We start from the raw sequence: 13,367 nt of genomic DNA, 5'->3' as shown, positions 1-13,367 counted from the left end.
GCCATTGGTGGCTTCAACTTAATCCCTTTGTATCCTGCCTTGTGCCCCCTTCACCCCTAGCTGAGCCTGGGGTCCCAGGTTCAGGCTTCCCTCAGCCTCTCCAGGGAGTGACGTCCCCGTCCCCATCCCCGGCTTTGCTGTTGCAGGACAGGAGGGCATTGCTTGACAGAGCTTGGAGCGGGGACAGCAGGCCCAAACTTTCCTTTATTCCCACTTTCAAAGAAGTCACTTGTTTTCACCCCCACCTGCACTCCCACTTTTGGAGGCACCTGGCACTGCCGGTTCCCGAGCCTCTGGAGAACCAGCAGCGCCCACGGGTCGGCTCCTTCTCGGCCCCCTCCTCCCTGTCAGCCGGGCTCAGCTTCCGCTGCTGCTCGGGGCAGTCCCTGCTCCTCCGTCCTTTTTCCATCTTCCGGAACGCTGCTCCCCTCTCTCATCTGCCATCGTCTCCCCCGGTCTTGTTGTCTTTGTAGTTTTCTTTGTTTTTATTACTGTACTATCCTCGTGGTGTGGGGTTTTGGGGGAGGAATCGCAGTACATGAGTGTATTCAGTCTGCCAAGATTAACTGCGAGTTGTGATAGAAATTTGACTGTTCGTCTTAGACGGATGCTCCGTAGTCTGGTGTGGGCGGACCGTCGCGTGAGTCATGAGAGGTCCCTCTAAGGCCACAGTCCCCACGGCCATATCTCTGGTCCCTCTGCGGGGTGGACCCCCCCACTCTTGGATGCAGCCTCAAGGATTTGCGAAACCCGGGATCAAGAGATGAGTCCTTTGCCCCCAAGAGAAAACCGTCTGGGAATGCGTGCCTGGAGAGGGGCAGTGCCTCCTGCTCCCTGAGGAAACCGGCCTCCCACACGCGGAAGGAGGCACCTGAAAGGTCATTCAGTCCAGTTATGTGGCCAGTGCTCAAGTCCAGTGCAGCGCCCCCCCCCCCCCCCGCCCCCGGCTTGCGCTTGATCCCCTCCTGTAATGCGGAGCTCATTGTCTAATGAACGTAGTGGTAATCAACATCGTTATTATTCATGGATGTGAACATCTATTTCTTTATGTATTTACTTATTTGCTTTTTTAGGGCCGTGCCATGGGCACGTGGAGGTTCCCAGGCTAGGGGTCGCCTACACCACAGCCACAGCAACGTGGGATCTGAGCCACGTCTGTGAGCTACACTGCAGCTGATGGCAACACTGGATGGTTAATCCACTGAGCAAGGCCAGGGATTGAACCCATATCCTCATGGATACCAGTCACATTCATTTCTGCTGCGCCACAACAGGAACTCCTAGAAGCTAACAGTTATTGAGGTCCTACCATGTGCCTGTCCGTGTGCAGTAAGCATCTTACACATATTGTCATGAAATCCTCATGGCTACCAGTGCCATAGGTATTTTCATTTTAGAGATAGAGAAACTGAGGCTCAGAGAAGTTAAGGATACCTTCTCATTCAGTGAACAGGTACCTCCTGGGCCTTTGGTCGTTAACTCTATAGATAATGAAACCAGGAGAAGAGGACTCGTTTTTAAATTTTTAAGAAAATTGGAGTTGCTGTTATGGTGCAGCAGAAATGAATCTGACTAGGAACCATGAGGTTGCAGGTTCAATCCCTGGCCTCACTCCATGAGTTAAGGATCAGGCATTGCCGTGAGCTGTGGTGTGGGTTGCAGACGTGGCTCGGATCCCATGTTGCTGTGGCTCTGGCGTAGGCTGGCAGCTGCAGCTCCGATTAGAACCTCCATGTGTCACGGGTGTGGCCCTAAAAAGGACAAAAGACAAAAAAAAGAAAAAATTAAGAAAACTTTTTTTCCCTGTTTACTGGACCCTCCAGAACATTTGCTGAAAAACAGCAAAAGATGAATGGTTAAGATTCTGCAGCATTTTCTTTTTTTTTAGGGCCGCACCTGCAGTGTATGGAAGTTCCCAGGCTAGGGGTCCAATCTGAGTTGCAGCTGCCGGCCTATGCCAGAGCCACAGCAACGCCAGATCCAAGCTGAGTCTGCGACCTACACCACAGCTCACGGTAATGCCGGATCCTTAACCCACTGATCGAGGCCAGGGATCGAACCCACAACCTCATGGTTCCTAGTCGGATTCTTTTCCACTGCACGACAGGAACTCCTGCAGCATTTTCTTTCCCAGCCTTTCCTGTGGTTCTTCCTCCCTAGGTCCCTGATGGCTCCCCTGATCCCTCCAGAGCCCATCCCTTTGGACTTGGTATTTCCAGCTGGAGCTCAGAGGCTACACTGCTCTTGCTCTGCTGATCCAGCCTGGGGGCTGTTTCCAAACCTCCTTGTGGCCGGTCTTGCGTGTACATGTGCCTGTCCCGTTATCCTCACCTGAACATTGATGAAGGGGGCCCTTGCTCCATCCTGTGGCTTTTCGACTGATAGGTCACCATCAGTTTTAGATTTTAAGTCTTCGGCTCTGCAATTGTGTAAGTGTCCCTGTGCAGTGAGGTGCCTGGCAGGACACTATGTCCCAGAGTTTCTGAGGATTGGGTGATAAAGAGAAGCCACCTAGGGCCTAGCTCACCTGGGGGGCCGTGGGAGATTAGAATCTGAGGTTCCCATAGCGCCTGCAGAGAGCAGAGCTGGGTTTCGAGGCCAAGAGATCCCTGTTCCTGGCGTTTGAGTTCCCTCTGCACTGCCCAGCAGCCACTGGCTTCATGCAGACCCCCTGGAACACCAGCCAACATCTCGAAATAGAGCAGCTTTATTTTCTTTTTAAATAGTTTCATTTTTCACTATTAAGGTAATATATAAGCTGTAAACATCTTTGCAGAAAAGAGCAAAGAGTAGAAAGAAAAACCCCTTGTACTCGCACTATTTGAAGACAACCACTGTTAACATTTTAAGTCTCTCTGCACGCTTTTGCTGAGTGGTGAGGCCATTGCACGTGCTGGATGGTTCGCTCACTTTTTTCTCAAACATAACAAAGCATTCCCCACTAAAAAAGTTAATTCAGGAGTTCCCGGCGTAGGCGCAGTGGTTAACGAATCCGACTAGGAACCATGAGGTTGCGGGTTCGGTCCCTGCCCTTGCTCAGTGGGTTAACGATCCGGCGTTGCCGTGAGCTGTGGTGTAGGTTGCAGACGCGGCTCGGATCCCGCGTTGCTGTGGCTCTGGCGTAGGCTGGCAGCTACAGCTCCGATTGGACCCCTAGCCTGGGAACCTCCATATGCCGCGGAAGTGGCCCAAAGAAATAGCAAAAAGACAAAAAAAAAAAAAAGTTAATTCACAGGCGTGTTTCTGACGACAACCTACACGCCACTCTGTACTGTCATTTCCCTGTGTGGTCGGATTTTCCTTTATGGTATTTGCAGACTTTCACTGTTTATAAATGATGCTGTGGTAAAAAAAGATTTTTTTGTGCACTTGTTTTTTGGGGTAATTAGGATTATTTACTTAGCATTCCTACCAACAGAATTAGAGAATTTGAGACTTTTGTTATTTAGTGCCAGATTTCTCTCCCAAAGGGCTAAACCTGCTTGTAAAGAGAATGGCTTTCTAAAGAGGTTCTAGAAACAGTTCCACATGTGCCTTGTGTCTTAAACTGATTTTTTTTTTTTTGCCAGCTTTATTTTTTCACTGAACTTTTTTTTTAACGGCCACAGCCATGGCATATGGAAGTTCCTAGGCCAGGAATTGAATCCAAGCCACAGCTGGGACCTACACTGCAGCTGCAGCAATGCCAGATCCTTGTAGCCCACTGCACCACAGTGAGGAACTCCTCATGGAACTTTTTATTTTGAGAAGATTATAAGATTCACATCCAGTTATAAGAACTGATAGAGGAGTTCCCATCGGGGCTTGGCAGTAATGAACCCGACTAGTATCCATGAGGATGTAGGTTCAGTCACCTGGCCTCGCTTAGTGGGTTAAGGATCTGGTATTGCCACAAGATCCCATGTTGCTATGGCTGAGGTGTAGGCCGGCAGCTTCAGCTCTGATTTGACCCCTAGTCTGGGAATTTCCACATGCTGTGGGTGTGGCCCTAAAAAGACCAAAAAAAAAAGAAAAAAAAACAATAGGGAGGAGATCCCTTTCTCCCAATGGTAGTATCTTATAAAACGATAAATGATACAATATCACATCCAAGAAACTGACACTGATCCTTGTACACATTTGTTTGTTTGCATTTTTGGCCCTGGTGTGCACTGGCTTGATGTGGGATCTTAGTTCCTAGACCTGGTATTGAACTTGGGTCACAGTGCTAAAAGCACTGAGTCTTAAGCACTAGACCACCAGAGAACTCTCAGGTTTTTTTTAAGTCAGAGGAGTATTTCATACTTAATAGTAAAAGCAGGTTTTCTTTCTTTTTTTTTTTTTAACTTTTTAGGGCCGCACTTGCAGCATATGGAGGTTCCCAGGTGAGGGGTCGAATTGGAGTTGTAGCTGCCAGCCTACACCACAGCTCTCAGCAACGCCAGATCCTTAACCCACTGAGTGAGCCCAGGGATCGAACCCTCGTCCTCATGGGTACTAGTCGGGTTCGTTACCACTGAGCCATGACGGGAACTCCCAGCCAGTAAAAGTGATCTTCAGAAGATACAGAAAAATATTAAAAATAGAGATCCAAATAAATAAAATACGTAGATGAATAAAAGTCCCTTTCCTCCAACCCCTGGCCTCATTCCCTAGAGGAAACCACTGCTAAAAACAAACCAACCAGGACTGGCGCTTCTGTTTTCATGTTTCTCGACGGCATGGGTATATATAGCCTGCAGTGGCTCGATCGGAGCAGCACTGCAAACATCAGATAAAATCTCTCGTGTTGTTTAGGCCCCAGGAAACAGGAAATAAGCACTCTTGGAGCATTTCATTATAAGAATGAATTAATGCATTTTTATTTCAGTGGCACCCTCTGTGGGGGGACCTTGTCTCTGGCCGTAGAGGAAGCTATCATGTTTCCTGAGGGGAAGTTGCATCTAATTTCAAACCGTAGGACTGGCTTTGCATTAGTGAATTAAAGCAAGGAGGTGAGCTCTCAGGGTGTACAAGGATCAGCTTGAGGCCCAAGGAGCTTTGTTCCCAAGGTACTAAATCTCGGCCTCTCCCCGAAAATTTATGTGAATGGTCATTAGTGAAGATACATTTAATGAGCACGTGCCTGTCTTTAAAAAAAAAAAAATGTTCTGGGAGTTGCCACTGTGTTGCAGTGGGTTAAGAATCTGCCTGCAGCAGCTTGGGTCACTGTGGAGGCTTGGGTTCCATCCCCAGCCTGGCGTAGTGGGTTAAAGTTTTCAGCAGTGGCTCAGATTCAGTCCCTGGCCTGGGAACATCCATATGCTGCAGGTGTGGCCGTAAAAAAATGTTGTTTTGAAAGTTTCAGAGCTAGCAAAAATGACAAGAGTATGGAGAACTCCCGTGAACCCTTTTCCCCAGAGACCCCATTCTCTTAAGGGAAAACGTACAACCCAGCATCGCACTGCGCCCTCCCGGTCTGGTGCAGTTCCTCGGTTTGCCAAGACTACCATGATCTTGACGTTTGTGAAGGTCATAGGCTAGTCATTTTGTAGATGTCTTTCATTTGGGTTTGTCCAGTGACTGTGCATGATTAGATCCAGTTTCTGTATTTTAGGCCAAAACGTCAGAGGCTCTGTGAGTCCCTTTCATTGCATTCTGCCTGTCCCTGTCCAGTCCTGGTGAAGTTGCCTTTGTTCACCTGAAGCACAGCAGGCTGTTCCAGCCTCGTCTTGCTCTTTCCATGACTAACCCTTGAATCGGCCGTATCACCAAGGAGCCCTGGTTCCTTTACTGGAGGGTGGTGTATGGGTGCTAGGTGTGCTCATTACTGCTGGGGTGCTGCTGCTCCCAGGCCTCCTCAGAGCGTGGAGCTGGGAACTTTAACCTCTGTAGCTATTTATTTATTTGTGTCTTTTTAAGGCCACACCCACGACATATGGAGGTTTTTCAGGCTAGGGGTTGAATAGGAGCTGTAGCCACCTGCCCACGCCACAGCAACGTGGGATCCGAGCTGTGTATACTAGTTGGGTTCATTAACCACTGAGCCACGAAGGGAACTCCTGTAGTTATTTCTCTGTCTATCTGACATATTCTGTTCACACCAGTGCTTCCAACCCCTTACACCACAGGGCTAACTTTCTCTCTTATAAAATATTTGAGTGCAGGAGTTCCTGCGGTGGCTCAGTGGAGGCGAATCCGACTAGTGCCCTTGAGGATGTAGGTTCAATCCCTGGGTTCACTCAGTGGGTTAAGGATCTGGCATTGCTGTGAGCTGTGGTGTAGGTTGCAGACGCAGCTCAGATCCCTCGTTGCTGTGGCTGTGGTGTAGGCCGGCAGCTACAGTTCTGATTAGACCCCTAGCCGTGGAATTTCCATATACTATGGGTGCAGCCCTAAAAAAAGGGCAAAAAAAAAAAAAAAAGCATGTATATACACACACTCCCTTATCCTTACTAGATTTGTCAGTTTGTCATGTTGAAAAATCTTGAATTTATGGACCTTTCTAAAGTAGTATATTAGGAGTTCCCATCGTGGCGCAGTGGTTAACGAATCCGACTAGGAACCATGAGGTTGCGGGTTTGATCCCTGCCCTTGCTCAGTGGGTCAAGGTTCCGGCGTTGCCGTGAGCTGTGGTGTAGGTCGCAGACACGGCTCGGATCCCGCATTGCTGTGGCTCTGACATAGGCTGGCAGCTACAGCTCCGATTCGACCCCTAACCTAGGAACCTCCATATGCCGCAGGAGCAGCCCAAGAAATGGCAAAAAGACAAAAAAAAAAAAAGTAGTATATTAATAGGTATTAAGTCATGTGGATAACTGAAGTTAGATGAGCAATAAAAATTTAAAAGATGCTCATTCAGGAAAGTGAGTTTTGAGCAAAATCTGTGGGGGAGAGGCATTCCAGTGAGAGCTAGGACTACGCACTGGCTGGCTGATATCAGAGGATAGGCTTTGTGTTTGGAGCAGAGGATCTTTGTTGGGGACCATGAGAAGCAAGGCTTGCGAGACCAACTGACTTTATTTTATTGTCTTTTGTCCTTTTAGGGCCACACCCGTGGTATGTGGAGGTTCCCAGGCTAGGGGTCTAATCGGAGCTGTAGCCACCGGCCTACGCCAGAGCCACAGCAACTAGGGATCCGAGCCACGTCTGTGACCTACACCACGGCTCACGGCAATGCTGGATCCTTAACCCACTGAGCAAGGCCAGGGATCGAACCCGCAACCTCATGATTCCTAGTCGGGATTCGTTTCTGCTGCGCCATGACGGGAACTCCCCAACTGACTTTATGACTCGCTTAGGGTCCCTCCCCTGTAGGTTCTGACTTTTTCTTTTTGTCTTTTTTGTCTTTTTTTGCTATTTCTTGGGCCGCTCCCATGGCATATGGAGGTTCCCAGGCTAGGGGTCTAATCGGAGCTGTAGCCACTGGCCTATACCAGAGCCACAGCAACGCTGGATCCGAGCCGCACCTGCAACCTACACCACAGTTCATGGCAATGCCGGATCGTTAACCCACTGAGCAAGGGTGGGGACAGAACCCGCAACCTCATGGTTCCTGGTCGGATTCGCTAACCACTGCACCACGACGGGAACTCCTAGGTTCTGATTCTTAAGGTTTGGGGCCCATGAACCTCCAAATATCCCAAGCATTTATCTTGATCAAGTGTGAGGAAACTCTAGCCTAAAAGACCAAGCTAAGACCGTTGGTGTAACTAGCACACCCCCTGGGGAGACACGGACTTACTGATTGTGATGGTTGGGGGGCACGATCAGTAGACGTGGGTTTGAGAGGTGGCGGAAAGTCATTTGAAAATGTTTCCCAGTGGAAAGTCACTCCGTCTGAGATAGAATCTCTGCAGAATGTGCAAAATGCGGCATGTTAAAGTCTAGTGAATAAAGCATAACCGAAGAGGCCATAGCTTAAAGGTCTGGTTTCGTAAGAGCTGTATGGACACATTGCCTTCCCCGCAGCACGCCGTTTGCAGCAAAGACGTAGCACAGATAACGCGTTCAGAGCGCATACTCGGTGCCAAGCCCTCCGCTGTGCTAAGTACTTTACATGAACGTCCTAACCTTCACCACAACCCCTGGCACATGTGCCATTATTCTCTCTCTTTTATTATGACCGAAATTGAGGCTCAGAGCAGTGAAGTGACTTGTTCAAGGGCACACAGTTAGTGATGGAGCCAGAACGTGATCCACGCCATCTGATTCCGGCGCTTAGGCCCTTACGTGCTCAAAAGTTGTTGAATGAGTAAAGAATGAAAGCCCAGCCGAAAACCGATGGATGGTGAAGACGTATCGAATGGGAAGTGCACATGCTGCAGTCAGAATAGAATGTTCAGGTTTCAAGGGGAAAGGATTTGAGAGCAATCGCCACCGCAGTCTCCCCAGCAAGAAGTGTCGCTGCTGCTTGGAAGGTGCCAGGGACAGGGGCCGCTCAGTGCTTTGAGAAGACCCCGTCCTTTTTTCTAGCATCCTTGCACGTTGAAGCAAGAGATCTCCCCTACGCTTTTCTTTTTCCTTTGCTGTAGGGCCGTACCTGCGGCATATGGAGGCTCCCAGGCTAGGGGTCCAATCAGAGCTGTAGCCGCCAGCCTACACCACAGCCACAGCAACTCTGGATCCGAGCTGCATCTGCGACCTACACCACAGCTCACAGCAACTCAGGATCCTTAACCCACTGAGCAAGGCCAGGGTCATCGAACCCGCATCCTCATGGATCCTAGTTGGGTTCATTACTGCTGAGCCACAACAGGAACTCCTCCTCGGCACTTGTGATCCCTGTGCCCTGGTGCCACACTGTGCCCACCTGGGTGACTGGGTGAGGCCTCTAAGCAGAGCTCAGGAGAGGGAACTGCTGTTCCTGGAATGCTCCCTGCCCATCCCCCAGGCTTTCCCGCCACACACACTTCCTTCAGGGCTCTACTCCAAGGTCACTTCTCAGAGAGGCCCTCCCCAGGCAGCTCCTCATAGAATAGTGCTTCCCCCGCAGTCTTCCTTTGTCCCAGCAGCCCCCAGCAGCCCCGCCATAGAGGAGTCAGTTTCTTTTCCCCTACCCTGCCCCAGAGTGTGAGCTCCTTGGGGAGAGACTTGGTCTGAAGCCTCAGCCCTGGAGCAGTTCCTGGCACAAAAAAGATGCTTCATATTTGTCGAATGAATGAAAGAGAAGAACTAAGCCCCAACACTGGGACACGAGAGAGAAACAGAAATCACGGATGGTGGGACCAAAGACAGAGCTATTCATGGCTTTGGCTGTATGGACGCAGAATTCTATTCTGATCTGCTTTGTGCACAAAGAAACACTCTACCCCATCCATTGACAGGACTGAGGAGGAGGAGGAGTGAATTTGTGGTGGAGTTCCATCAGCGGCAGAAGCCTTCCATTTTTCGTTTGTTTTTTTCTGTTCCAGATGAGACAAAAGGACCCAGTGAAAGGAATGACGGCGGACGACTAAAGCCACCCTTCCCCCCTCTGCACTGTATGTACCGCACTCTCACGGAGCGTGTCCTGGATGCCCAAATCAGTCTGGGTCCTTGAAGCTCAGCAGCTCCTTCTGGATGCAGTGAGGAACCTGCATGGTTCCGCGTCCTGCGTGCTAGTCATAAGAATGATTGCCCCGCTAAATGGCTCTCGGGCTTCCATTGAAAGGGGTTATGGCTCTTAAGACATTTCAGGGAGACGTGACTGTGTGAGGAAGCCCTCAGCCACGAGGGTGGTGATGAGAAGCGGGGCTGGGCTGGGGCAGTGGGTGAGAATCAAAGCTTATCTGCCCCTAATTACTCTTCCTCTTGTAACTTGAGCCATTTCAAGTTGAAGCTGGCATTCTGGGTGCCCCTTGTACGCCCTGTGCCTGAGCCATTCCCTGCCCCTCCCTTAGAAAATTCACCAGCCAGACTGCTTTTCCTAGTGTTCCTTCTGGGTCTGGTGCTTCATTTCCCTCCTTGCTCTACCCTCTGATCCCAGACCAAGTAGCTGCCCTCATCAGAGGCAGCATCTTTCAGATACTTGGAGTATTTCAGCCCTGGTATAGGACCAGGATGGGATGTCTCTGGTTTCACGTTATCACTCTTTCCCAAGACCCTTCCTTCCGTTAGCTCCCAGTGCCCTGCACACCTCCAGACCTGCTGCTATTCCAGCGGCTCAGCGGCCCTTAGTCGCGGCATGAAAAGCCTGGGCCTGCTCCCCATCAGAGAGAAAAAGTATGTCACCAAAGAAACACTGGCCGTGCTCTAGTACTAAGGTGCTAAGGAGGCCGGGGTCTCACCAGTGGGTGAGGTGAGCCTCCCTCCGTGCGCCCTGCCCCGCAGGCCTGAGGAGGACTTCTGGGAGATAAAAGGGGGGGATGGAGTGGATTGTTGCCCTGCCAGCCTCCCAGTCACGGCCTGGATCTCTCCCCCCTCCCCCCCGCCTGGCATCCTTCCTGCTTTTGAAAATCCCCAATCGATGATTTACAGTGTGCTTTTGTTTTTCTCTGTTTGCTTCCTTAATAATTGTATTTCTCTTCTAGTTTTGCAAGACAGCGGTCAACAGGAAGGCCCGGCAGCTGCACCCTCCCAAGTGACAGGCCACCTTCGGACGCAGCCTTTCTGTGCCCATTCTTCAGGCAACTTTGGATCCCTCACTGTAGCTAATTCTAGATGCCCTTTAATATTGTGAACAAATAGACCGTCTGGTGTTATGAAGCCCCTGTGCGCAGGAGCCTGCTCCTCCGAGATATGTGGCGTGTAGGTGGCTGTATTTACAGCTCCTCCCTCTCCAACCATTGTGTTCTCATTTTTCTGTGCCCCCACCCCCCTTATGTCCAAGTGACATTTTTAGTCTTTCAAAATAGCTGCCTTTTGTGATGTGGTGATTTAAATGATTTATGTTTGTTTGTTTTCAACCTTGGGATAAACTGAGGTCTTTTGCTTCCTGGGCAGATTTTTGTAATTTGGAGTGCTCACCTGGGGAGAAGGGATGAGTCAGAAATACAGATGTTTCCCCCCGCCCCGCCCCCCGTGGTTCCACAGCACAGCAATGTGGCTTCGTAACTCTGAGCTCTGCTTCCAGTAACCCCTTGTTAGAGTGCTCTAGGCACCATGAAAGTACCCAAGGCCCAGCCAGTCTCTGTTTCAAAAATTAAGCAAATACAAATAACCCCTACCCCAGGCATTGCATTGCTGGTCACTAGCCCTAGAAATACCTAAGGCTTCTTGGCCCTTCTGTTGCCCGCTCTTGTCTGAATCTCCGCAGAGCCCATAATCTGCCCAGGTCAGCCCGCTACCTGGAGGGAACTGTGCAGTATGGCCCTTAGAATCGAGTCTGCTCCATCCGTAGCTACTGGTCTGCCCCCGAGGAGCTCTGTAGGTCCATACTCCTCCTCCCTTTTGGGCTGGTGCTGCCACTCAGCAATAATCGTCTTTCCTCCGTGCTTTCTTAGATCCCTGTCCTCTGTCCGAGGCTGATCAGGACACAAGAAGTCCTGCTCTCTTCATGCTGCACAAAACAAGCATGCAAAAGGTTTTTTTCCCAGAATATGTTACCCCTTGTCTCCAGTTGCTGGAAAGGAATTTGGGGACCAAGAGCTGAGCTCGTCCTGCACCCACGCTGAGTTCTGTCCTGGACAATCAAAAGCAAGTAGTGATCGTAGAGCAGAACTCTACCAGAGCGGGCTGGTGAGAAGGCCCAGGCTCCAGGGGCCCAGAAGCTGCTGAGTGCGTCATGGTGCCCTATGACTTGGCGGAACCCGAATATGCCTTCCCAGTGGGCGAATCTGAGATAGCTGTGGTGCCACCTGACGTTTCCCAAACCCTGTGGAGTATGTTGGCTGAGTGTGCAGTTACTCAAGCCCATGCTAGCCTGGGTGCAGCTGCTAAGGAGAGATCAAATCTCTGTTGGGGCAGTGAGAAGTAGGATGGCATCGTGTGTCCTTAGGTTTTTGTCAGTTTGCCTTACTCATGTCTAAGTGCAATAAGGGAGCATCTCACAGGATGACACCCGCGACTTCCTGATGGCTGCTTCCCTGTGCCCCTCTTGGGGGAAAGGTAGACAGACTCAGCATAGTTAGCGCCTGCCTTCATCGAGGCCCCTTGGGGACCACTGTCCTGTTACACCTTCCTTTTAGGCTCCTCACCTTGCGGGGTCTATGGGGAGGTTCAGTTGGTCTTAGGCATCCCAGCTGCTGGTAGCACTTATGTGACTGGAGACGACGAAGAGGCATTCCTACTGGAGAAAAATGTAAATGTTTTCCTACAAGCTCTGTATTAGCTATAATTATATTTGTGCTTAAAGCTTTCCCTTCTTCATTCATCAACTAAGCGAAGTCCAGCCGTGGGTTATCCTGGGAGAAACAGTGATATTCTAGGCAGACTCTTGTTGATGTGGCTTGAGGGGCAGCAGATGCTTGTCTCCTTTCAGCTCTTCTCTGAAATCCATGCGTATCACTCCAGCTCTGGGGTGTCTCGCTCTTTTCTCTGGTTCCTTCCTCCTCCACCTGCTGTCCCAGTTCAAAAGCATCTGCATGAACTGAACCAGAATTTCCAAAGGTCCGCTGGATCTGGGGCTCCAGCCCACATAAACTTGAGAAGGGATGTCCCTGGTTTGTTCCATCCCTACGGACAGTGTTGCTGCTGGGCAATGGTGTTGGCTTCTTTTAAGTACCTTCCTTCCCTCCTTTCCACCCCTCAAACTGACTAGCACTCCGAGAGGCACATGACACAAGGCTCAGCTCCACTGGTGGCAACTGAGGATGTGCCATGCCCCTTCAGACCAGCAGCTTCCATTAGAGTTCCAGGGCCAGTAGTCCCAGTTGGAGGCAGCAGTGCCTCTGTAGGAGGGGTGCTGGGCTCTGGCCTTCTCATGGAGAGCGGTTGGAGACAGGGTCAGTATTGTGGGTACGCGTATACCTTCCCAAATTCTCTTACAGTCCCTGCTGGGACTCCCTGACTTATTTTGGTTGGTTCCTAGTGCTACTTCTTTTACAAAATACACTTTGTAGAACTGATTAGATTACCTTGTTTATTTCATGTGAGTTTGTGCCTTTTTGTCTCAATCTTCCAGTACAGATATATTGGGGGAAAAAAGCAGTCTAATAAAATCCTAGACAGAGCTTTCTGGAGTCCAGCTTATTGGTGATGTCCTTCTGTCCATTTTACAATTTAGATATTCTCCAACTCTGGCTGACATCCCCCATTTTACCGGGGAAGGACTAGAAAAGGTACAGGATATCTCCGAAAAGTTGTGCAGGTCTATTTCCGTAAATTAAAACATCCCCTTAGTTTACTTATGCAGACATCCCATATCTGAATGTAACTTGACCATTTTCTGCTGGCAATATTTCCTTTTCGCTTTTGTCTTCCCTCTTCACATTCCGCCCCTTTCCCATCCTACCAAGCAAAACATTTATTTAAGAGAGTCCTTACCCTGG

At 50.0% G+C, this 13,367-nt stretch overlaps 1 protein-coding gene across 1 annotated transcript in view; it reads left to right on the top strand.

Moving 5' to 3' along the window:
- Positions 1–13,049, top strand: part of PITPNA (phosphatidylinositol transfer protein alpha) — a 45,924-nt gene extending 32,875 nt beyond the window's left edge. Inside the window, exons 11-12 of the mRNA XM_047756954.1 lie at positions 9,372–9,440; positions 10,470–13,049. Coding sequence (XP_047612910.1) covers positions 9,372–9,416 — 45 coding nt within the window. The 3' untranslated portion in view covers positions 9,417–9,440; positions 10,470–13,049. The remainder of the gene's footprint in view (positions 1–9,371; positions 9,441–10,469) is intronic.
- The last annotated feature ends 318 nt before the right edge of the window (positions 13,050–13,367 follow it).

This window comes from Phacochoerus africanus, chromosome 14 (genome assembly GCF_016906955.1).
Source record: "Phacochoerus africanus isolate WHEZ1 chromosome 14, ROS_Pafr_v1, whole genome shotgun sequence".
Classification (NCBI taxonomy): domain Eukaryota; kingdom Metazoa; phylum Chordata; class Mammalia; order Artiodactyla; family Suidae; genus Phacochoerus; species Phacochoerus africanus.
Note: the sequence above shows the minus strand (reverse complement) of the source record. Positions and strands in the feature narration are given on the sequence as shown.